Here is a 26,247-nt window from a genome sequence, read left to right as displayed (position 1 = left end):
GGTGGCATCACCGACCCAATGGACATGAGTTTGGGTAAACTCCAGGAGTTGGTGATGGACAGGGAGGTCTGGCATGCTGCAGTCCATGGGATTGCAAACAGTCAGACATGACTGAGCGACTGAACTGAACTGAAGCCCTTGATGCAGGTGTTATCCTTGTTTGCTAACAATAACAGCATCTTAGTTCTACTATATTATACTCAAACTGTATCCTGTCACCACAGGAGCCACACCTCCACTATGTGAAAGGCACAAGTTAAATTTCTAAGCTCTGGGCCTGCTCCACAGAGACTGAAGAATTTTTTCATCTCCAGCAAAGCCATCCCCCAAACCCCTTACAGATGTTAGGGAACGAAGGAGCTTGAGTTCTGAGGAGTGATTCACTTCCTCCACCTCCTCCCTGCTGCTGCTGCTGTTGCTGCTAAGTCGCTTCAGTCGTGTCTGACTCTGTGCGACCCCATAGATGGCAGCCCACCAGGCTCCACCATCCCTGGGATTCTCCAGGCAAGAACACTGGAGTGGGTTGCCATCTCCTTCTCCAATGCAGGAAAGTGAAAAGTGAAAGTGAAGACGCTCAGTCATGTCTGACTCTTCGCAACCCCATGGACTGCAGCCCACCAGGCTCCTCCATCCGTGGGAGTTTCCAGGCAAGAGTACTGGAGTCGGGTGCCATCGCCTTCTCCTCCACCTCCTCCCAGCCCCTCCCAATTGGGAACTCCACACCTAGCCCGCAGAAGAAAGACAGCTCACAACTCATACACTTCTAGGTTTGAGTTGTTCAAATGGAAGACACTCATCTTACCCCTCCTCCCGTAGATAAATATTATACTTCTCATGTAATCCCAGTACGAAAGTCTGGACTGAGAAATAATCTCTGAGCTTCAGAGAAAAAAATCTCTGAAGCTTACTTCAGAGTCTTCCTCAAATAAGAAAGACAGTTTTGATAAAAATTATTTGATTTAATATATTTTACTATCCCTCTAGCTGTTTGCCTTTTTTATTCCACCAGAACGTTGTGCGTTATTATTGCCTCTAAGTTGTGTCCAACTCTTTGCAACCCTACCGACTGTAGCCCCCCAGGCTCCTCTGTCCATGGGATTTTCCAGGCAAGAATACTGGAGTGGGTCTCCATTTTCTTCTCCTTTCCAACCCAGGGATTGAACCCGTGTCTCCAGTTTGGTAGGTGGATTCTTTATTAGCATCCATTTTAGCTGGAGTGTACCTGGAGAATACTTATGAACTTCTTTTATAGAATTAACTTCATAGAACAACAACAACAACAATGCCACAACCTCGACATGCCATGGATTGGCAACACTCCACGTTTGCTTTCAGTGCTTCATGTCCATTCAGATCAACAACATGTTATGACCACGGTGCTCAGGAGCTTCATGATGGAGCTGTCAGGCTACAGCAACTGGTCTACATCTTTCTTACTAGGGACTCAGAAAACCTAATAAAGTGCAGTTTACAAAGTGTTTTTCTCTTCCTTAGTGAAGGTATCCACAAAGTTGCAGGCGAAAGCCGTTAGTTGTTCTAGTTATTGATATTATTCTCTTCTTCAGAATCCAATGTGCCTGCTCAGTCGCATCCGACTCTTTGTGACCCTTTGGACTATAGCCTGCCAGACTCCTGTGTCCATGGGATTTTTCAGGCAAGGATACTAGAATGGGTTGCCATTTACTCTTCCAGGGGATCTTCCATGACCTAGCATTGAATCCATGTCTCCTGCATTGCAGGTGGATTCTTTACCTGCTGAGCCATCAGGGTAGCCCCTTTCTGTGGAATGGTAGAAGCTTTATTTAAAAGAACTTTTAAAATGAAACCAGACCTGAAGGGTATGAAGGCAGGAGGCGAGATAATATCCTTGCAAAGGAATATCTGGAGAAATTCTTGCTTTGTTTCTTTTTTTCTCCTCTGCATTTCCCCCCACCAGTATTATATAAACACCATTTTTAATGTATGATTACACTGTGGTTGGCCTAAAAAATGACACAGGACAACAGACGTAGGGGAGTCATCCATTAAGCCATCAGGACCTTCCTCCTCACACAAAGCAGCAGACACTCGAGCCATTACATTTATGCCTTGTTTGGAACCTAATGTAAATATCACTGCATGCAGTGAGGCAGATTTCCTAAAATAGCTAACATTCCAGTGTTACCATGGAGACATCTGGTGTAGAAGGTTAAGACAAGAATGCACTCTAAATGCTCAAGGCAGAGACTGAAAACCTTTCAGGGATTAGCAGCTCAGGCAGCTCCAGCCAACTTCATGTAAAGAGATTTTTTTTTTTTTTTAGAGCAGTTTTTCAGTATCCCCTTCTTAAGCTGATGAAATTGAAGCTAGAGACTCATTTATAAATCGTCATTCAATGTTGGTGTCTTCCAGACAAGCCTTCATCGGTAATGTGTCTCAGAAACAGGCTTTATCACCCAAGGCAATCATAGTTCTGTTAGAGCAGGAGAGGAGGTGGGAAAATGAGGGGTTTCTTTGCAGCTTTATTTACTGAGCACTTACAATGCACAAGGTAGTGTAAGGTGAAGGAAGAGAAGACAAAAACGTAAAGTTAGTCTCTGACCTCTAGGGATTACAATCTAATTGGAAGATAAGAAAATCTCTGATGGAAACAAAATACAAGGCAGAGGAGAAAGGAAAAAAATGAAAGAAAGGGGCCGGGTGGGCAGTGAAGATTCTGGTCTGTGAGAAATAAACAGGATTTTAATAAGAGATTAAAAAAATAATAGACATCAATGTATTTATTCATCCAGTGGAGTACCTCAGAAGATAACACGATGAGTAAAGTGTGGTTCCTCTTCTTAAGGAGCTTACCTGCCTAAGGGGAGAAGGCAAAATGACACACATATTACTATGGGTATAAAAAGTGCTTTGGAAGTTCAGAGAAGAGAGAGATAGGAGGGGATTAAGAAAGGCAGCTTAAAGGAAATACTTGAGGCTGGATAGGGCTTTGACAAGTGGAGGTGGTAACAGTGGGAAAGAGTGTTACAAGTAGGTAAGAGAGACATAGGAAATCTCAGGGTAAGGAAGCAGTAGGTGGAATAGTGAGGATGTGCAGGGAGACAGTGAGTTTAGGCTGGAAAGATAGGATAATGCTGGAGTCAAAGGACCTTAGATGGCAGGTCAAGAAGTTTATAATTGTGGGTTAAGTCCTTAGGTCTCCAGGTTACTATGCAGGAAAATGATATATTGAGATGTTTTAGAAAGATTAATCTGGAAGGAGGAATGAGTAGAGGAGAAAGAAGGTGAGAGGACTAACTATTATGGAACTCTATTACTTAAGATATGAGGCTGCTAGAGGGCAACCAAGAATGAAAGATTTGTGCTAAGGCAAAAGAACGAAGGCTCCAATACTTTGGCCACCTGATGCGAAGCACCAACTCGTTGGAAAAGACCCTGATGATGGGGAAGATTGAAGGCCAGAGGAGATGGGGGCAGCAGAGGATGAGATGGTTGAATGGCATCACTGACTCAATAGACATGAATTTGAGCAATCTCTGGGAGATAGTGGAGGACAGAGCAGCCTGGCGTGCAGCAGTTGATGGGGTTGCAAAGAATCAGAAACAATTTAGTGACTGAACAACAGCAACAAAAGAATGAAATAAAATTTTAAGATATAATAGCCAGCAATGCAGGAGAAATAAGAGACAGGTTTGATCCCTGGGTGGGGAAGATTGCCTGGAGAAGGAAATGGCAACCCCAATGCACTCCAGTATTCTTGCCTGGAGAATCCCATAAACAGAGGAGCCTGGCGGGCTACAGTCCATGGGATCACAGAGAGTCAGACATGACTGAAGGGACTTGGCATCCACGCAAGTGATTCATTCATTTATTCATTCATTCATTCACTCATGTAATCCAGTCAGTGACTATTTATTGAGTCCCTACAATAGCCAGAAACTGGTACGATTAAGTGCTGGAGAAATTATAAGAATAAGCTTGGTAGAGTCCTTCCCCTCAGGGAGCTTATATTCTAATAAGGGAGCTAAATAATGACATCTTATATTCTAATAAGGGAGCTAAATAATAACCATCCCAAAGAAAGGCAATGCCAAAGAATGATCAAACTACCACACAGTTGCACTCATCTCACACGCTAGTAAAGTAATGCTCAAAATTCTCCAAGCCAGGCTCCAGCAATATGTGAACTGTGAACTTCCAGATGTTCAAGCTGGTTTTAGAAAAGGCAGGGGAACCAGAGATCAAATTGCCAACATCCGCTGGATCATCGAAAAAGCAAGAGAGTTCCAGAAAAACATCTATTTCTGCTTTATTGACTATGCCAAAGCCTTTGACTGTGTGGATCACAATAAACTGTGGACAATTCTGAAAGAGATGGGAATACCAGACCACCTGACCTGCCTCTTGATAAACCTGTATGCAGGTCAGGAAGCAACAGTTAGAACTGGACATGGAACAACAGACTGGTTCCAAATAGGAAAAGGAGTACATCAAGGCTGTATATTGTCATCCTGCTTATTTAACTTATATGCAGAGTACATCATGAGAAACGCTGGGATGGATGAAGCACAAGCTGGAATCAAGATTGCTGGGAGAAATATCAATAACCTCAGATATGCAGATGACACCACCCTTATGGCAGAAAGTGAAGAGGAACTCAAAAGCCTCTTGATGAAAGTGAAAGAGGAGAGTAAAAAAGTTGGCTTAAAGCTCAACATTCAGAGAATGAAGATCATGGCATCTGATCCCATCACTTCATGGGAAATAGATGGGGAAACAGTGGAAGCCATGTCAGACTTTATCTTTTTGGGTTCCAAAATCACTGCAGATGGTGACTGCAGCCATGAAATTAAAAGATGCTTACTCCTTGGAAGAAAAGTTATGACCAACCTAGATAGCATATTGAAAAGCAGAGACATTACTTTGCCAACAAAGGTCTGTTTAGTCAAGGCTATGGTTTTTCTAGTGGTCATGTATGGATGTGAGAGTTGGACCAAGAAGAAAGCTGAGCGCCGAAGAATTGATGCTTTTGAACTGTGGTGTTGGAGAAGACTCTTGAGAGTCCCTTGGACTACAAGAAGATCTAACCAGTCCATTCTAAAGGAGATCAGCCCTGGGATTTCTTTGGAAAGAATGATGTTAAAGCTGAAACTCCAATACTTTGGCCACCTCATGTGAAGAGTTGACTCACTGGAAAAGACTCTGATGCTGGGAGGGATTGGGGGCGGAAGGAGAAGGGGACGACAGAGGATGAGATGGCTGGATGGCATCACCGACTTGATAGACATGAGTCTGAGTGAACTCTGGGAGTTGGTGATGGACAGGGAGGCCTGGTGTGCTGTGGTCGATGGGGTCGCAAAGAGTCGGACATGACTGAGCGACTGAACTGAACTGAATTGAAATAATGACATCGTCAAGCAAATAATTGCAAACTGTGATAGATACATTGAGAAAAGAAAAAAGAGCAAGGATTGGCAAACTTCCTGGCAAAGACCAGATAGAAATAATTTAGACTTTACAGGCCGTAAGATTTCTACCATTGTAGCACAAGACCAGCCATACACAATACATGAAGGACTTGGCATAGCAGTGTTCCAATAAAACTTTATTTACAAAAACAGGTGGGGTTTAGCTCCCAATTCATAGTTCCCATGACCCTTAATAGATAATTAGGAGGAAAGACGGGGAAGCACTATAGGTAAAGGAAGATGGCAAAAAAGAATTCCGTCTTTCCTGGGATAATTTTGAGATGTCTCTGACACATATAGTTGCAGGTACAAATAGTAATTGGTCATTTGAGAGTTGAACTCAGAGGAGCATTCTGGGATAAAGATATTCTTTTAGTGGTTCTGAGTACCAACTGCAACGTGTGTGTTCAGAGCAGGAGCACTTCCCACACAACACTGAGCCATTATTAGACATAGCAGAGTGTCCAAGAATTCAACTCAATTCTGATACTATCTACCTGGAGACAGCATCAGAGCCCACAGTTAAGGATTCAGACTCACCCTAAGGACTGCTTCCATACCCCTCTCAGTGACCCCTCCATCCCTCTCCTTCCCACCCCTGGGGCTTCAGACAGTGGTTACAAATCCCACTTTATCACCTGTGCCTCTGGCCAGCAATAGATCAGAAGTTTCAACGGCCTCCTCCTTGGACTTCAGACACCAGTCACAAGTATAGACTGTTACATGTATGACCAACTTGCTAGAAATTAGAGGTTTACATGATACAGTCCCCTCCTTGGGTTAGATTAATTTGCTAGAGCTGCTCACAGAAGTAAGAGAAACAGTTTACTTACTGGATCACTGGTTTATTGTATAAGGATATAACCCAACAACAGCAAGATGAGAGAGATGCTTTGGGCAAGGTATATGAGAAGAGGTGTGGAGCTCCCAAGCCTTCCTTCACCAAGCACAGTACTCTCCCTGAATTTCCAGGCATTCACCAACCCAAAAGCTGTCTGAACCCGGTCCTCTTAGGTTTTTATGGAGGCTTCATTACAAAAGCATGGTTGATTGGGTCATTGGCCATTGGTGATTGACAGCCTTCAGGTCTTTTTCCCTTCCCCAGAGATTGGGGATAGGACTGAAAATTCCACCAGATCACCTTACCTGTCTCCTGAGAAACCTGTATGCAGGTCAAAAAGCAACAGTTAGAACCTTACATAGAACACTGGATTGGTTAAAATTGAGAAAGGGATATGTCAAGGCTGTATATTGTCACCCTGCTTATTTAACTTATATGCAGAGTACACCATGCAAAATGCCAGGTTGGATGAATCTCAAGCTGGAATGAAGATTGTCAGGAGAAATACCAACAACCTCAGATATGTAGGTGATACCACTCTAACGGCAGAATGTAAAGAGGAACTAAAGAACTTTTGCTGCTGCTGCTGCTAAGTCACTTCAGTCGTGTCCGACTCTGTGCGACCCCATGGACTGCAGCCCACCAGGCTTCTCCGTCCATGGGATTCTCCAGGCAAGAACACTGCAGTGGGTTGCCATTTCCTTCTCCAATGTGTGAAAGTGAAGTCACTCAGTTGTGTCTGACTTTTCACGACCCCATGGACTGTAGCCCACCAGGCTCCTCCGTCCATGGGATTTTCCAGGCAAGAGTACTGGAGTGGGTTGCCATTGCCTTCTCCAAAATGACAAACCTAGACAGTGTATTAAAAAGCAGAGACATCACTCTGCCAACAAAGGTCCATATAGTCAAAGTTACAGTTTATTCAGTAGTCATATACAGATGTGAAAGTTGGACCATAAAGAAAACTGAGCACTGAAAAATGGTGATTTTGAATTGTGGTGCTGGAGAAGATTCTTGAGAGTATGTTGGACAGCAAGGAGATCAAACCTGTTAATCCTAAAGGAAATCAACCCTGAATATTCATTGGTAAGACTGATGCTGAAAGTGAAGCTCCAATACTTTGGCCACTAGATGCTAAGAACCAACTCATTGCAAAAGACCCTGATGCTGGGAAAGATTGAGGGCAGAAGGAGAAGGGGACCACAGAGGGTGAAATGGCTGAATGGCATCACCGACACAATGGACATGAGTTTGAGCAAATGGGAAGATAATGAAGGACAGGGAAGTCTGGCATGCTATAGTCCACGGGCTTGCAAAGAGTAGGACGGGATTTAGTGACTGAACAACAATAACAATTATGTTCCTCTGGTGACTACCCCGAGCTTTGAGTCACCTCACTAACATAATAAAAGACACCTTTATCACTGTCATCTTTTAGGAAATGCCAAAGATTTTGGATTCTGTGCCAGAAAGAGGGACAAATCAAATATATATTATTATTAATCGCAGTATCATAAATATAAGTTGGAAGTTATTAATACAAAGATGGAAAAGGCTGTGTGTGCTTAGTCACTCAGTCGTATCTGACTCTCTGAGACCCCATGGACTGTAGCCTGCCAGGCTCCTCTGTCCATGGGGATTCTTGAGGCAAGAATACTGGAGTGGGTTACCATGCCCTCTTCCAGGGGGATCTTCCCAACCCAGGGACGATCCCAGGGATTGAACCCAGGTCTCCTGTACTGCAGGCGGATTCTTTACCATCTGAGCCACCAGGGAAGACCATCACAGTATCAAAAATATAAATTGGAAGTTATTAATACAAAAATGGAAAAGGCTGAGATGATATTGAAAGAGAATGAAAAGACAGGTGAAAGTGGCCTAGGACTGACTCACTCTCATTGAACACCTACAAAAGGTTCATAGTGGGTGTGACTCTGAATTTACAAATTCAGTTGTGTAGGAAATACCACATTACTTTCCTTAAATCAATTTAGTGTTACCCTGAGTCCTTATCCTAGTCAGGCTGGTGGGAAATTAAACTCCATTCGTTTGGTACTTCCTCCTCCTCACTCTCTCAGTTACGTGACGGACCATAGGCTTTATCAGATGTCAAAGCATCAAGGAGACTACTCTGATCATTGGTCCACCGATAAAGCACCCCTGCCATAGCACACACAGTTCTACCAATCCTAAGTGGACTCTTTGATGGAGCCTAGACTAGAGTTTATCCTCTCCAAGTCACCCAGGCCTTCTCCTCTCAGGCCCGGCTGCTTCTGCAGGACACTAATAATGGAGGTGGGTCCCTGTTTCTCTTTGACCTCCCACCTCCACCCCATTCTCTTCCTGATTTGGGTGAAAACTCACCCTTTCCTCTTCTGTTGACCTCAAAGATATTTCTCTCTTTTCTCTTCCACACTGGGACACCTGGCTTAATCTTTTCAGTGGGTTTAAAATTTTATCCAAGTCAGGAAATGCATTTGATTTTAGTCCACCTCTGTTCTTTGCTCTGCAAAAAACGAGTCAAGGGAACGCTAAGGGCTTTAATTATCAGACTTAGGAAAGAGGTGGGTGGGGGTATACAGGTAATACCTCTATATTAAAAAATTTACCTTGTCACCATTTGATCAGGGAAGAAATGTGAGATGAGCTGAAAGGGAAATAGGTTAGGATATTTTTGTATAGATATTGAAATGCCAGGCTAAGGGTTTTGGATGCTGTAGGTAGTGGGGCTTCCCTGGTAGCTCAGCTGGTAAAGAATTTGCCTGCAGTGCAGGAGACCCTGGTTCAATCCCTGGAGAAGGGAAAGGTAGGTAGTGGACGTACTATAGGTTGTGGACAGTTATGGATCTTTGCCATAAATGCTCTAGAAATAGTATGCAGGATGATTAGAGAGTTAAGCATCTAAGACTGTGTAACATGATTCAGTTTTCAGGTTTTAAGAACCCTAAAAGGACAGTGTAAAATCACTGCAGATGGTGATTGCAGCCATGAAATTAAAAGACGCTTACTCCTTGGAAGGAAAGTTATGACCAACCTAGATAGCATATTCAAAAACAGAGACATTACTTTGCCAACAAAGGTCCATCTAGTCAAGGCTATGGTTTTTCCAGTGGTCATGTATGGATGTGAGAGTTGGACTGTGAAGAAAGCTGAGCACCGAAGAATTGATGCTTTTGAACTGTGGTGTTCAAAAGGAGATCCAACCAGTCCATTCTAAAGGAGATCAGTCCTGGGTGTTCTTTGTCCTTCCAAAGAACACCCAGGACTGATGCTGAAGCTGAAACTCCAGTACTTTGGCCACCTCATGTGAAGAGTTGACTCACTGGAAAAGACTCTGATGCTGGGAGGGATTGGGGGCAGGAGGAGAAGGGGACAACAGAGGATGAGATGGCTGGATGGCATCACCGACTCGATGGACGTGAGTTTGAGTGAACTCTGGGAGTTGGTGATGGACAGGAAGGCCTGGCGTGCTGTGATTCATGGGGTTGCAAAGAGTTGGACACGACTGACCGACTGAACTGAAAAGGACAGTGTAGGGAAGATGTGAAACAATATTTCTGAACACACTAGAGATGCTCAGAAACAGGATCAAAAAGAATTTAGCATTTGGCTTAATAGGGAAGGATTCTGAGAGGTTAAGGTGACACCTCTTTAGTTTACAAGTCTAAGCTGTTGTGGATAATAGTTTATGCTTGACCTCATTCCTCCTGATGTTTGTCCAGATAGTGACAATGTTAACTAACCCTCTCATTCTTGAAACTCCATTCCCCTCTCACCTGTGTTTTTTTTTCTAAGTTTTATTTTTATTTCTTTGGTTCCAGTTTTCATCTTTATCTATTTGTTTCTTGTTTATTTTTGGTAAAATTGTGTAGCATGTGGGATCTTAGTTCCCAGGCCAGGGAGAACCCGGGCCTCCTAGTAGAGTCCAGTAGAGTCCGAATCACCAGACCATTCAGGAAGTCGTCAATTGTTTTTTGTTTGCTTGCTTTTGTTTTTTGGCTGTATCGCATAACTTGTGGAATCCTAGCTCCCTGACCAGGGATTGAACCCAGGTCCCTGTAGTGAAAGTGGTGAATCTTAGTCGCGGGACTGCCAGGGGATTCCCTCACCTGTGTTTTGATTGTGGAAGAGCTCTGCTTAGTTTTTCCACTTAGTTTTTCCCTCGGTCCCTAAACACTGCATGTCCCAAATAAAACTTTGTATAATCTTTTTGCATATGGCCTCAACTCCCACATTTCTGTTTAGACAATTTTTCTACCAGTCTTCTAGACCAAAACCCTTATCACCATTTTTAACCTTTCATCCTCTCTGCATCAAGTCCTGCTGTTCACTCCTTCAAAATGACTCTTATTTACCACTTTTTTTCCTGTTTTTATACTGTACCACATTATCCCACATATGAATCATGGCAATGGTTTTTTTTAGCAAGTCTTCCCTGTAACCATCCCAAAATCTGTCCTTAAAACTTCAAGCCATTCTGTTATCTGATTTCCCTAAAATAAACTTTTCATCATGTCATTCTTTGCTCAAATTCATAACACCAAGTCCAAATTCTTTTGCCTTTCTCAAACATTAACCAAATTATAGTTGTTAAGGCCCACCATAGCATAGGGTCTGGTTTTCAGGTGGCCCTTCATATATGTTCTTTGAATGAGCAATTTTTGAGAGGTACTAAGTATATATATAGATACATGGATTAGGATCAGATGTCCCACAAAATCCTCTTTACTGACAGGCTAGCACCAGATTTAACCTAACTCCCAAGACTTTTCATGATGCTACTTTCTTCTTTTTTGTTTTTTTTTTTTTCACTTTTGCTTTCTTTCTCTTTTTTTCCTTTCCTTTGTTTCCTCCATTCTAAAACCCATTTCAGGTCCCACTCTTGTCCACTTCACCTGAATTAGCTCACACTTATCTCAGCTTTTTCTGCACTTACATTGAAGTTGTCAGTACCATTTAGTTTCCCAGTTATTCTAATTGTAGCATGCACATTCTCACCCCTTCAACTAAACTGAAAACTCCCTGAAGACAGAGAGAAAAAAAAAACACTGAGTTTGCATAAATTCTTGCTCATCAGTTGATTAACAAGTATTTTGAAATTCATTTAAACAGCTGTGGATATTTAATAACATGAAAGCCTGCAGTGTTTACTATATTAAGATAAGTTCTGCTGATAACCATATTACTACAGTTTGTAGTTGAACTGGAAGTCTCCTGGTATTAAATCAACTGTTTTGAAATGCTGTGTGTTTAACTAATGCAAAGTATGATTGCTTCTGTCTTCTTCAGGATTTCTAACCAGCAGAGGGAAATCATGCACATGCTTGTGATGCTACCATAAAGTCTAACTGGCTTGACTTTGATATTCTCACATTTCCTCATCTGCTTTTGTTTCTCTGCCAGAATGACTTTTTTGGGGGGGAGGGGGGCATAGTTTTTAGTAATTAGGACAGCTATTTTCAATGTCATAAACTAGGGTGATGAAATCTAATACAACTGGTTTGGGACATAGGGATTTTCCACCTCTTGGAAACTCCCTCTCAGCCCAGAATGAGGTCTTAGAAACACTACAACAGAGGGAGTACAAAAGTAGCTACGGTTCTAAGAGCATCTTCCCAGGGCCCCAAACTTGGAGATCAAAATAGAGATAGTGCAAAAGATCCCGATCATAATAATACTTAGGAATCTTGTTCCAAAGGAACATATAGTTCTCTAAATTCAACAATTTTGTATGTAGTTCTTCCTTACTGAGTTTTCCCATTTATCTGTAGAACTGATCTTTTGGCTGAGATGTGTCGGAATACACTTTAAGAGAGTTCTGTTTGGTTCTCAGCAGCATCTGTATGATCTGAGAATCTGTTGGGAATACACATTATTGGGCCCCTTCTCAGACCAAATGAATTAGACATGTGTTAAATCTACCTTTTAACAAGCCCTCCAAGTGATTCTGATACATGCCAAAGGTGGAAAAACCACTGTTTAATTTCAATATGTTTATTTTGTAGATTAGGATATTAAGGGCCAGGTATAAGTGATTTGACTTAGGATAGACAGCAAATAGGAGAAGGCAATGGCACCCCACTCTACTACTCTTGCCTGGAAAATCCCATGGGCGGAGGAGCCTGGTAGGCTGCAGTCCATGGGGTTGCTGAGGGTCAGACACGACTGAGTGACTTCACTTTCACTTTTCACTTTCATGCATTGGAGAAGGAAATGGCAACCAACTCCAGTGTTCTTGCCTGGAGAATCCAGGGATGGGGGAGCCTGGTGGGCTACCGTCTATGGTGTTGCACAGAGTCGGACACAACTGAAGTGATTTAGCAGTAGCAGCAGCAGCAGACAGCAAATATGTGCTTGTGAATGCATTTGTTGATTCATTTTAAGGGCAAACTGCTGATATATAAAATTAATCATTTGCTTAATTCATTACATTCATTAATAGCTTATCATAATATGAAAATTGTTCTCAGTAAAATTTTCCTTTATTATGTACTTTTGATAAGTTTTAGAAGTAATCAGTTCAGTTCAGTCACTCAGTCATGTCTGACTCTCTGCCACTCCATAAACCACAGCAAGCCAGGCCTCCCTGTCCATCACCAACTCCCAGAGTCCACCCAAGCCCATGTCCGTTGTGTCAGTGATGCTATCCAACCACCTCATCCTCTTTTGTCCCCTTCTCCTCCTGCCCTCAATCTTTCCCAGCATCAGGATCTTTTCAGATGAGTCAGCTCTTCACATCATGTGGCCAAAGAATTGGAGTTTCAGCTTCAACATCAGTCCCTCCAATGAACACCAGGACTAATCTCCTTTAGGATGGACTGGTTGGATCTCCTTGCAGTCCAAGGGACTCTCAAGAGTCTTCTCCAACACCACAGTTCAAAAGCATCAATTCTTCAGCACTCAGCTTTCTTTATAGTCCAACTCTCACATCCATACATGACTACTGGAAAAACCATAGCCTTGACTAGATGGACCTTTGTTGGCAAAGTAATGTCTCTGCTTTTTATTATACTGTCTAGGTTGTCATAACTTTCCTTCCAAAGAGCAAGTGTCTTTTAATTTCATGGCTGCAATCACCATCTGCAGTGATTTTGGAGCCCCAAAAAATAAAGTCAGCCACTGTTTCCACTGTTTCCCCCATCTATTTGCCATGAAGTAATGGGACTGGATGCCATGATCTTAGTTTTCTGAATGTTGAGCTTTAAGCCAACTTTTTCACAATCTTCTTTCACTTTCATCAAGAGGCTCTTTAGTTCTTCTTCACTTTCTGCCATAAGGGTGTTGTCATCTACATATCTGAGGTTATTGCTAGGTCTTACCTTAACAAATGCTTCACTTCAATTATAAATGTATGGTGTGTGCATGTGCGCATGCTCAATTGTTCGGTTGTTCCCAACTCTTTGAGACCCCATTGAGTGTAACCTACCATGCTCCTCTGTCTATGAGATTTCCCAGGCAAGAATACTGGAGTGGGTTGCCATTTCCTTCTCCAGGGGATCTTCCTGACCCAGGGTCGAATCTGTGTCTTTTGCATCTCCTGCATTGACAGGCGGATTCTTCTACCACTGTGCCATCTTTATGGTGTGTACGTGTATATAAAATAATATTTTCCAAAGCTCATATGGCTAGGAACTATGAAGTTTCAACTGAGCCTTTTATAGAATTTCTTCTGGGCTACATTTTATTTTCCCAGTTTTCAAAGCTATTCTTACGATAAAGTAGAGGTTGTTTGTTTAGTTGCGAAGTCATGTCCGACTCTTTTGTGACCCTGTGGATTCTAGCCCATCAGGCTCCTCTGGCCATGAGATTTCCAAGGCAAGAATACTGGAGTGGGTTGCCATTTCCTTCTCCAGGGGATCTTCCCAACCCAGGGACCTGTGTCTCTTGCTCGGCAGGCAGATTCTTTACCACTGAGCCACCAGGGAAGCCCAAAGTAGAAGTTACTTTTCACCAAAGAAATCCCTCAGATTAAAATTTTATGGATACTTACACATTTATTTAATCCTTTAATCTTTTAAAAATTGAACTAATAATATTTAAAATCTACGGATAAAACCATTTAGTTCTGTGAGCTTCAAAATTGTACACATCCATGTAACCATCACCCAAAACAAGATATAGAACATTTTCATCACTCCAGAAAATTCTGTTGTTCCCCCTTGCAATCAGTTGTTACCCTATCTCCGCCCCCCCCCACAATAACCACTTTCTGAATTTCTATTATTATATAAACAGTTAGACTTTAAGTTGTTAGACTTAAATGAAATCACACAGGGTATATTGATATGCTTGTTTCACTTAAGATGCTTTTGTGATTCATTCATGTTGTGGGTATCAGACTTCATTCTTTTTTATTGATGGTTAATATTGGGTTCACTAGACGGAGAAGGCAATGGCACCCCACTCCAGTACGCTTGCCTGGAAAATCCCATGGATGGAGAAGCCTGGTGGGCTGCAGTCCATGGGGTCGCTGCGAGTCGGATAGGACTGAGCGACTTCACTTTCATTTTTCACTTTCATGCATTGGAGAAGGAAATGGCAACCCACTCCAGTGTTCTTGCCTGGAGAATCCCAGGAACAGGGGAGCCTGGTGGGCTGCCGTCTATGGGGTCACACAGAGTTGGACACGACTGAAGCGACTTAGCAGCAGCAGTGGAAAAGAATCTGCCTGGCAATGCAGCAAATGCAGGATACATGGGTTCTATCCCTGGGTTGGGAAAATTCCCTGGAGAAGGAAATGGCCACCCACTCCAGTATTCTTGCCTGGAAAATTTCATGGACAGAGAAGCCTGGCAGGCTACAGTCCATAGTGTCACCAAGAGTTGGACATGACTGAGCACACACACACTTCTAATATTACATTATATGAACATATCAAAATGTGTTTATCCTACCTCTTAGTAACACTTTTTTTTCCTTATCACAAAATCAATGTATGCTTATTACACAAAATTACAGAATACAAATGAGGAAAGGAGAAAGGAAGTCTCCATAATTATACTCTCCAGATGTAATCACTAAATAATACCTTGCATATCCCCTTGAACTTTTGTTTATATAAACTGTCCACAGATATTTTTCACATATATTATAAAAGTTCTCATTGTAGGTTCAAGTTTTACCACTTAGACTCTATGTGTCTTGCTGCTGCTGCTGCTGCTGCTAAGTCACTTCAGTCGTGTCCGACTCTGTGCGACTCCATAGACGGCAGCCCACCAGGCTTCCCGTCCCTGGGATTCTCCAGGCAAGAACACTGGAGTGGGTTGCCATTTCCTTCTCCAATGCATGAAAGTGAAAAGTGAAAGTGAAGTCGCTCAGTCGTGTCCGACTCTTCGCGACCCCATGGACTGCAGCCTACCAGGCTCCTCCATCCCTGGGATTTTCTTAAATTGGCACAATTCTTAGTTGTTTTGTTGTGGGGTTTTTTGTTTTTGTTTTTGTTTTTGCCTCGAGGCTTGTGGGAATGTCAGTTCCCTGACCAGAGATTGAACCCAGGCCACAGCAGTAAAAGCCAGTGGAAATCAGTAGGCTGCCAGGGAACTCCTCTTAGTTTTAACTATAGGATATTTCCAAATTTTAAAACTTTTAAAAACTAATATATGAATATATACTTATCACCTCAGATTCAAATCATCCATGGTATACAGAATAAAAGTAAATGTTCTGTTCAGCTCCCCATTTTGCTTGCCTCCCCAGAGGTAGACAGTATTCAGTTCAGTTCAGTTCAGTCACTCAGTCATGTCCGACTCTTTGCGACCCCATGAATCGCAGCTTGCCAGGCCTCCCTGTCCATCATTTACTCCCGGAGTTCACTCAGACTCACGTCCATCAAGTCAGTGATGCCATCCAGCCATCTCATCCTCTGTTGTCCCCTTCTCCTCCTGCCCACAATCCCTCCCAGCATCAGAGTCTTTTCCAATGAGTCAACTCTTCGCATGAGGTGGCCAAAGTACTGGAGTTTCAGCTTTAGCATCATTCCTTCCAAAGAACACCCAAGGCTGATCTCCTTCAGAATGGACTGGTTGGATCTCCTTGCAGTCCAAGGGACTCTCAAGAGTCTTCTCCAACACTCAGATGCAAAAAATCTTGACTAAGATGATATTGGTAAGAACCATGAAGTGCTGAATTTACTATCCATAACTTTTGTTTCTTTTCTTCTCTCTTTTAAAAAAATTTTACTTATTTATTTATGGCTGGGCTGGATCTTCATTGCTGTGGGCAGGCTTTTCTCTGATTTCTCTAGTGGGGGCTACTCTTTCTTGTGGAGCGCCGGCTTCTCATTGTGGTGCTTTATCTTGTGGAGCGTGGGCTCTAGAGTACAGGTCCGGTAGTTGTGGTTCATAGGCTTAGTTGCTCCAAGGCATGGAAGATCTTCCTGGACTTAGGGATCAAACCCATGTCCTCTGAATTGGCAGGACCATCAGGGATGTCCCACATAACTTTTCTCCCGAGTTTGACTTTAAAATTTTTATTTTCAGTTGATCTATACAAAAGTGATCTTTTTAGCTGTACAAAAAAGATCTTCATGACCCAGTTAATTACGATGGTGTGATTACTCACCTAGAGCCAGACATCCTGGAATGCAAAGTCAAGTGGGCCTTAGGAAGCATCACTACAAACTAAGCTAGTGGAGGTGATGGAATTCCAGTGGAGCTATTTCAAATCCTAAAAGATGATGCTGTGAAAGTGCTGCACTCAATATGCCAGCAAATTTGGAAAATTCAGCAGTGGCCACAGGACTGGAAAAGGTCAGTTTTCATTCCAATCCCAAAGAAAGGCAATGCCAAAGAATGATCAAACTATCGCACAATTGTACTCATCTCACACGCTAGTAAAGTAATGCTCAAAATTCTCCAAGCTAGGCTTCAGTAATATATGAACCATGAACTTCCTGATGTTCAAGCTGGTTTTAGAAAAGGCAGAGGAACCAGAGATCGAATTGCCAACATCTGCTGGATCATGGAAAAAGGAAGAGTGTTCCAGAAAAACATCTATTTCTGCTTTATTGACTATGCCAAAGCTTTGGACTGTGTGGATCACAGTAAACTGTGGAAAATTCTTCAAGAGATGGGAATACCAAACCACCTTACCTGCCTCTTGAGAAACCTGTATGCAGGTCAGGAAGCAACAGTTAGAACTGGACATGGAACAACAGACTGGTTCCAAATAGGAAAAGGAGTACGTCAAGGCTGTATATTGTCACCCTGCTTATTTAACTTATATGCAGAGTATATCATGAGAAACACTGGGCTGGATGAAGCACAAGGTGGAATCAAGATTGCTGGGAGAAACATCAGTAACCTCAGATATGCAGATGACAACACCCTTATGGCAGAAAGTGAAGAACTAAAGAGCCTGTTGATGAAAGTGAAAGAGGAGAGTTAAAAAGTTGGCTTAAAGCTCAACATTCAGAAAACTAAGATCATGGCATCTGGTATGTTGATCTTTGTTATAGCAAACATATTCTTCAATGCTAAGTTGCTTTTTTTGTGTTTGTACTGACTTGCATGTCTATGTCAGCTATCTGTATGATGTCATTAAAGTTTAGAGACTGCAAGTCAGGTGCAAATAGACAGGGAAACAATGGAAACAGTGTCAGACTTTGTTTGGGCTCCAAAATCACTGTAGATGGTGACTGCAGCCATGAAATTAAAAGACGCTTACTCCTTGGAAGGAAAGTTATAACCAACCTAGACAGTATATTAAAAAGCAGAGACATTACTTTGCCAACAAAGGTCCATCTAGTCAAGGCTATGGTTTTTCCAGTGGTCATGTATGGATGTGAGAGTTGGACTATAAAGAAAGCTGAGTGCCGAAGAACTGGTGTTTGAGAAGACTCTTGAGAGTCCCTTGGACTGCAAGGAGATCCAACCAGTACATCTTAAAGGAGATTAGTCCTAGGTGTTCATTGGAAGGTCTGATGTTGAATCTGAAACTCCAATACTTTGGCCACCTGATGTGAAGAACTGACTCATTTGAAAAGACCCTGATGCTGGGAAAGATTGAAGGCAGGAAGAGAAGGGCACGACAGAGGATGAGATGGTTGGATGGCATCACTGACTCAATGGACATGAGTTTGGGCAGGCTCCAGGAGTTGGTGTTGGACAGGGAGGCCTGGCATGCTGTGGTTCATGGGGTTGCAAAGAGTTGGACGCAACTGAGTAACTGAACTGAACTGAAAAATATCAAATGATCATGTTAGGAGAAGTTCTAGTACTCTAGCTTACTATCCATTTTGAGATACGGTCTTTAAGTATTTCCTCCGGGAGTAAAGAGTTGAGTGCTTTATTTATCTTGTTGGAAGCCAAGAAATGTATAGCTCTCTTTTCTAGTATGTTGCTCTTTGTTACAGCAAACATATTCTTCAATGCTAAGTTGCTTTTTCTCTGTTTGTACTGACTTGCATGTCTATATCAACTATCTGTATGATGTCATTAAAATTTAGAGACTGCAGGTCAGGTGCAAAATCTTATTAAAGAATACACAATAATACAAAGTATTATTTACAGTTTGCTCCCAAAGAGCACTTTTGTTTCATTAATTACTTTGTTTCATTTTGCATTTTCTTTAGTAAGAGAATGGGGCTTGCATCCACAGCCAAAGATGAGGCCTTAATTAATACCTTAGTTTGTACTTTTTGGACTTTTGAGTCCTTGCTTTTCTTGAAGACAATACTTAAGACAGGGTATAGCAGGGTAGTGTTCTGGCAGGCCAGAAACTCCTTGCCCCTATATAGATTCCAAAGATTGTTACTTAATTTCTTCTGACTCTGAAGTTCATATAGCTACTGCTACTGCTAAGTCACTTCAGTCATGTCCGACTCTGTGCGACCCCATAGACGGAAGCCCACCAGACTCTGGTGGGAAGCCCACCACCAACTGGAGTGGGTTGCCATTTCCTTCTCCAATGCGTGAGAGTGAAAAGTGAAAGGGAAGTCGCTCAGTCGTGTCCGACTCTTAGCGACCCCATGGACTGCAGCCTACCATGCTCCTCCGTCCATGGGATTTTCCAGGCAAGAGTACCGGAGTGGGGTGCCATTGCCTTCTCCAGGCAAAAATGCACCTATGGTGAGTTTTACTTGGAAATCTCTTTTACATTCTTGGTTTGGGGGCCAGAATGTGCATATTTAGGTGAAATTACAGATGCAAAGTTCTGTAGCCTACTAAAGCCAAAGCTCTAAGGACTGTCCTTATTGTTCATGATGGAGCTACTAAGATTTTGTTTTGATGATTAAATAAAAGAGTGATACAATCTTGTGTGTGCAGAGTCCCATTTGTTTAATGAGCCAAATTCTGTTCAAGTACTTACCCCAAATCATCTGATTTAATCCTCCATAAGAACTTTGGGGGTTTATTGAGTTTTCATTGAAGGCATCTGCATGTCTCCAGGTTTAGGAGTATAGGCTCTGACCTGGAGATGAGGTTCAGAAATACTTTTTGACTGTTGTTGGCCTTATTAATTTCATATCTCACAAGGTCAAGTTAGTGAAATCTAGCATTACTGTAACTGGGAAATGTCCTGCTCTGGGAAAACTCCAGATGATTGCCTGGGACTGTTTTTCCTCCTATTTAGTGTTTGCCAGGGAGAAAATTATAAATGAAGGATGACACCTTAATTCCACCTAGAGAGAGCCCCAGCTTCCCTCCAATCTTTGTGTGCAATTCAAGTTCTATACCCAAGGGTGGGGTGACTTACTACTGGATAATGTTGAATAAGACAGGATATTAACTGAAGTCAGTTAAATTCCCAGCCCCACTTCTGCAGAGAGCAGCACTCCCTGATACTTTGGACTCTTGCTTAAATAAACAAGGTCTTTTGTTCTAGTGTTTGCCTCCCCTTCCCACCCAGAAAATAAGGCCTGCAATCCACGTGAAACTTGAAAGAGGACTTGCTGACGGCAGTCTCCTCTCAGGTGTCTACATTCTTGAAAAAGCTCATTTTGTCCATTATCTTCAAAATCTTGGTTAAACCAGCTGCATTCGTGTGGTTTCTGTTGGACTCTTTCTCAGGTGACTACTTTGTGCCGCCTCTCAATTTACGCTGTTTAAAAAAAGGCAAATCATCCTGGCAAACTCAGCCCCAGCATGGCGAGGGAAGAAACTCTTGTCCTCTTTTCTGAGTGCTCCCAACAGTCGAGAGTGAGGTTGAACTGAGCCTCCTAAAATTCCCGCCTCCCCGGGCGCGGGTGAAGCCCCAGGGCCTTTTAATCTAGGAACAGAAGTGAGAAGGGAGAGGAGGTGGGGCCGGAGCGAGGCAGCGCGCAGCGGTACCCAGTGGTGCTGCGAGTCTGCTCCCACCAGAGTACGTGGCAGTCCCCATGGACAGAAGGGGAGGGGATTCGGCTTTCTCCTCCCCGAGCAGAGCCTCGGGACAGTCCTCCCGGGCGGGAGGGAGGAACCGCAAGGGTTCTGGTGCGCTTTTGGAGTGAAATTTTAGCAGATAAAAGTGGCCTGGCAGCGGTCGGCATCCGTCCGGCTCTTCCACCCGGGTAACCCCAGCAGGTGGAGTCTGCGCTGTACCGCGAGGAGCACGGACTTGTTTGGGAGCGAGGGGACGCGCTGGCCACCCCGCATGCGCAGAGCGAGGAGCCGGCCTCCTGGACTACAGCTCCCAGAGCAGTTTGCCGGCGGCCGCAGGCGGCGAGCCGCTGGCGCCATCTTGAAATCTGATCCTGAATCTCTGAGTCTTTGCGTCAGCCGCGGGCGGCCGCCGGAGGACGGCGAACTCATCCCGCTGAAAAGGGAGGACATTGAGGACACAGCGGCTGGCGGGAGAGACAGCTGGAGGAGACATGGCAGGTTCTGAGCGCGGCCTGCGCTGCTGTCACTCAGCATCCTCCTGAGGCATTTCCTCGCCCGCCGCCTCACCGAGGGGCGGGGCTGACCACTCTGGTACCCAGAACCCGCGCGCGGGTGTCAGTGGAGCGCCCCTGCAGAGTGGGCACCCCACCAAGCTGTGCCATGCCAGCCGGAGGCCACCGAGGCGGGAGACGGAACGCAACCAAGAGCCAGTGAGCGATCACCGAGCAGCAGCCGCCTCAGGGAAGCTCGGCAACCGCAGGAGGGAAGATGAAGGAGATTTGTAGGATCTGTGCCCGGGAGCTGTGCGGAAACCAGCGGCGCTGGATCTTCCACACGGCGTCCAAGCTCAACCTCCAGGTTCTGTTGTCGCATGTCCTGGGCAAGGATGTCTCCCGCGATGGCAAAGCTGAGTTTGCTTGCAGCAAGTGCGCGTTCATGCTCGATCGGATCTATAGATTCGACACCGTCATTGCCCGGATCGAAGCCCTTTCTATTGAGCGCTTGCAGAAGCTGCTGCTGGAGAAGGACCGCCTCAAGTTCTGCATTGCTAGCATGTATCGGAAGAATAACGATGACTCTGGCGCGGAGACCAAGGCGGGGAATGGAACGGTTGACATTTCCGGCTTACCCGATGTCAGATACTCTGCCCTGCTCCAGGAAGACTTTGCCTATTCAGGGTTCGAGTGTTGGGTAGAAAATGAGGATCAGATTCAGGAGCACAGCTGTCATGCTTCGGAAGGCCCCGGAAATCGACCCAGGAGATGCCGAGGCTGTGCAGCTTTGCGGGTGGCTGATTCTGACTATGAAGCCATTTGTAAGGTACCTCGAAAGGTGGCGAAAAGTATCTCGTGTGGCCCCTCTACCAGATGGTCCACCAGCATTTGCACTGAAGAACCGGCGTTGTCCGAGGTTGGGCCACCGGATTTACCAAATGCGAAGGTACCGCCAGATGGAGAAAGCATGGAGGAAGGGACCCCGGGATCCTCTGTGGAATCTTTGGATGCAAGCATCCAGGCTAGTCCTCCACAACCAAAGGATGAGGAACCTGAGAGAAGTGCAAAGGAACTTGCAAAGTGGGACTGCTGTTCAGATGAGCAGGCTCCCCAGCATACGTGTAACCATAAGCTGGAGCTAGCTCTTAGCATGATTAAAGGTCTTGATTATAAGCCCATCCAGAGCCCCCGAGGGAGCAAGCTTCCTATTCCAGTGAAATCCAATCCATCTGGAACCAGGCCTGGCCATATCATGACAGATGGAGTTAGTTCTGGTTTCCTTAACAGGTCTTTGAAACCCCTTTACAAGACACCTGTGAGTTATCCCTTGGAGATTTCAGACCTGCAGGAGCTGTGGGATGATCTCTGTGAAGATTATTTGCCACTTCGGGTCCAGGTATACAAAATGGCTGCATAGTGCCTTTCTGATTAAAGTTAGCTGGCTTCAGGCTTCACATGATTTCTATCTAGGGGAAGGTTAATAGTCTAGACTTGAGAAAATTAATCATTGAACCCATTTTTGCTTTACCTTTTGCTTCTGTCCATTTTAATAAATGTGATTCACTCAAGTAATTTACTTTCCACAATACCCTCTTTATAAGATTATCTGTTGGCTTTCCCACTAATGATCAAAATTGTACATGTTTAAGACAAAGATTCATAATTCATTTTTACCCTAAAAAAATTTAATCTTCTTTCTGGCACTAGAACTCTTTCCTCTCACTTGTCCTACGGCCTCTCCACTTTTGTCTGTTTGTTTTGTTCTCACTTTTAGATTTATGAATATTTTCTCCTCTGAGGGAGTTAGTTCTCAAGTTAGTCCTTCCTAGAGCATTAAGCCTTTCATCCCCACTTGTGCCTTGAACTGATTAGAGCATAGGGTAAAGGCTTGGGGAGAACCTATTAATCCACCAAAATATCGTAGTATGTGGACAACATTTATAATAAATTAAGAGGTCATTTGAGGACTAATGATGACTTTTTCATAAAAGAGACTTGGGAATTCAAAATTTAAAATGTTAAGGCAAAAAGTGTTTACAGCCAGTTTGTATAATGAGCTCTATTTGAAGATGTTTGGTGTTGAGCAGGACTTCATCCATTATTGGGTGATAGAGTTTTATCTGTTTTACTCATGAATTTTGTAATGACTGGAAGATGGCAGTTGATCTTACTCTGAGCTGTTCATGCCAGCCTTTTAAATTCAGTTGTGTACAGGGACCTACCTGACAGATGCTGTCTTGTTTATACAGCAGCGTTAGTTTCAGTTAACGTTGTGAAACATCTGGCATGTTCTACTTGACACAGATTCTTTAGTGGTACCCTTACAGAGGTGGACAATCTAGAAGGTGTTTTTGGAAAGCTTGCTAACCAGTCAACATCATCCCAGAATCTTAGAGCTTCTAAATGAAATTGTTGATTGTCACTTGATAGCTTTGAAAAACAGTTCTATTATGTATAAAATTTGCATCACAATAAGAATATGGGAGAAATATTTTTGAATTTGCACTAACTTGTCAGAAACAGCATTGTTAGGGAAAAGTATGAATATCCAAAAGTTTAAACTGTGTTTTCATTTATATAAAATGTTTAGGATGCCCAACACTTGTGTACTTTCCTTTTACTTCCTTTTCTTTCATTGAGTTTCGCAGCTAAATTTGAGCTTTCCAGTACAGTATTTCTGTGAGCCAACATAGATGTCACAGATTCATCGTAGTGTTTCCGTATTAGGATCTAAAAGTAGTTGGACAGAGTGGATGGGAAATATGACCAATATTGTAGAAATATAGCCCCCTTCAAATATGGCCAATATTGAAGAAAGGTGAAGACTTAGAAAACTGCAGTAAAGCAAGAGTTTTTTTCCTCTATATTAAATTTAAAATACTCTGTTGGTGCCTAGGCTCAACAAATTTTGGAATTGAGAAGGATTCTAAAGATCATCCCATGCAGTCTCTCAGTTTAGAGATATGGAAAGCTCATGGTTAAATAACTTAGCTCAGGTGGAGTCAAAGGTTCCTGGCCATTCTCATCCAAGACCTTTTTATTCTGTGTATTAAATCACACTGCCTGATGGCATTGAATTCAATAACTACTTATTTTAAGTGCAGGGCTTTCGTTCTGTAACCTGAGGATGTCAGGCAGATTCTTTAGGGATAGATACTGTGAAGAAATTTGGCATCCTAATGAGCACAGTTAAAATATGGTAATTGTACCTTTAGGTCAAATCCCTTTACTTCACTAAATGTAGACATTAGAAAAAAAAAAATAGCCCTTTAATACAGCAGTATAAGACTTCTGCTGTCACCAGGCTTTACCGTCTTGTTTGTTGAATATTAAAACATGGAGAGGAGAGAGAAAACATTCAGCTTGAAGAATTATGGCATTTGATTGCTAAGCTATTTTCTCTAATAATTAAGAATGTGGAGGGAGATAGATTAATTAGACTTAAAGTGTTTGTAGATAAAATGTGTATTTTGGATTCCAGATCTACTATCTAAGTCGGGTTGACTTTTATAAGCGTTTTAAGGCCTAGTGTGCTTTATGGCGAAAGCAGAGCTAAGTGGGACAAAGGCAGACAGATTTTTGTCTTTCTCTGAACAAGTGTGTATAGAATAGAAGTAAGTGCAAATTATTTTCCTTTAGTTAAATTGTACTCCAAATATGAAGAAAAGCTCTTCTCTCCTAAAGAGGGAGATTGTTCTGTAAGGGTGTTTTGATTCCTTTGTTTAATATGGTTACTGTTAAATGTCACCATCAGAATTCCTCCTGGTTGCCTTTCCCCTTTTTCTTTCTTTCCTTCTTTCTTTCTTATTTTAAAGCTAACGAGCAACAGTGTGGTTCTGCTTACTAATTTTCTCATATTGTGCAAACTGATTTATTGCCTCCTACAGAATTTATGTCTAAAGACCCAAGGTTTTTCTTTTTGAAGCCTTCTTCTATCTTGTTATTTCCTTCTTTATGGTCTGGCCCAGAACTAGAAAAGCTATGATAGGAGGGCCGTGGTCCCTTAGTGAACATTATTTCAGTTTTGGCTCATGTGCAGATTCCTTTTCTATCTAAATTCAAAGAGTGAGAGATCTTTGCTTCAAACGTTGCAATGCCAGAACCTGCTCTTGTATGATTGTGATGAATTTATCCCTCTCATAGCTTAGCTACATAACCCAGATCAGGCCCTTTGCAAGATGTAAGCATTAGATGCTGCTGTATCTTCTATTACTAACACTAGGATAGAAAATTATAGCAGTTTGAGCTCTATGACGTGCTGTTATGACTAGGAAAGTGTCAAAAAAAATGTTAATCCAGATCAAAATAACCACCTTTTAGCCTAAAGGTCTTATATTATGCACCATTAGACTTGGAAGGAATTCTCGTTTCTGTTGCTGAAAAGCATTTGTCCTGCTGCTGCTGCTGCTAAGTCACTTCAGTCGTGTCCGACTCTGTGTGACCCCATAGATGGCAGCCCACCAGGCTCCCCCGTCCCTGGGATTCTCCAGGCAAGAACACTGGAGTGGGTTGCCATTTTCTTCTCCAATGCATGAAAGGGAAAAGTGAAAGTGAAGTCGCTCAGTCGTGTCTGACCTTCAGCGATCCCATGGACTGCAGCCTTCCAGGCTCCTCCGTCCATGGGACTTTCCAGGCAAGAGTACTGGAGTGGGGGGTGCCATCGCCTTCTCCGATTTGTCCTGAGTCAAAAGCAACTTAAAATTATGGTTACAACATGATTTTAGTAACTGATACCCTGGAGATTAACACACATTCAACCAGATCAAGTATTACTGATGTCATGCTCTATAAAATCTTCATAGGAGTGATTGGTTTATGTACTTGATACTCACAAGAATTAATTGTCAGCTGTTTACTCAGTGGGCCTTTGCTAAGCACTCTTTTGGCAGACTTACCTGCAAGGACTTTTTTGTTTTTCCTTGAGATTTAAAGTAATAAAGTACTAAGAATAAAGGAGAAACAAGCATCTTCCAGCCTTTTGGTCCATACATTACATTCCTAGAAGAGGTTTCCTATGAATACGCATGCCAAAATGGGTTCAGATGAGGTCCAGACTCATTATGTGCTTTTCTGCTGGCATTCTTCAGATTTAAAGTTGATGTTGAAATATTTAAATTAAACATCTCCCTTTCTATCTAGCCAGTCTTTTTTCTAAGAGAGCCACT

At 42.9% G+C, this 26,247-nt stretch overlaps 1 protein-coding gene across 11 annotated transcripts in view; it reads left to right on the top strand.

Moving 5' to 3' along the window:
- Positions 1-26,247, top strand: part of PDE4DIP (phosphodiesterase 4D interacting protein) — a 238,489-nt gene that overhangs the window by 138,235 nt on the left and 74,007 nt on the right. For 7 of the 11 annotated variants that reach the window (XR_008715612.1, XM_055584575.1, XM_055584579.1 and 4 more), the window contains exon 1: positions 21,216-22,478. The exons of the other annotated variants lie outside the window; for them this stretch is intronic. Coding sequence is in view for 6 of the 7 variants with exons in the window: in XM_055584575.1 (XP_055440550.1) it covers positions 21,357-22,478 (1,122 nt within the window). In the remaining variant the exon portion in view is untranslated. Of the gene's footprint in view, positions 1-21,215; positions 22,479-26,247 lie in introns of those variants that run through there. 11 annotated transcript variants of the gene reach the window in all.

This window comes from Bubalus kerabau, chromosome 6, assembly GCF_029407905.1.
Source record: "Bubalus kerabau isolate K-KA32 ecotype Philippines breed swamp buffalo chromosome 6, PCC_UOA_SB_1v2, whole genome shotgun sequence".
Lineage (NCBI taxonomy): Eukaryota > Metazoa > Chordata > Mammalia > Artiodactyla > Bovidae > Bubalus > Bubalus kerabau.
Note: the sequence above shows the minus strand (reverse complement) of the source record. Positions and strands in the feature narration are given on the sequence as shown.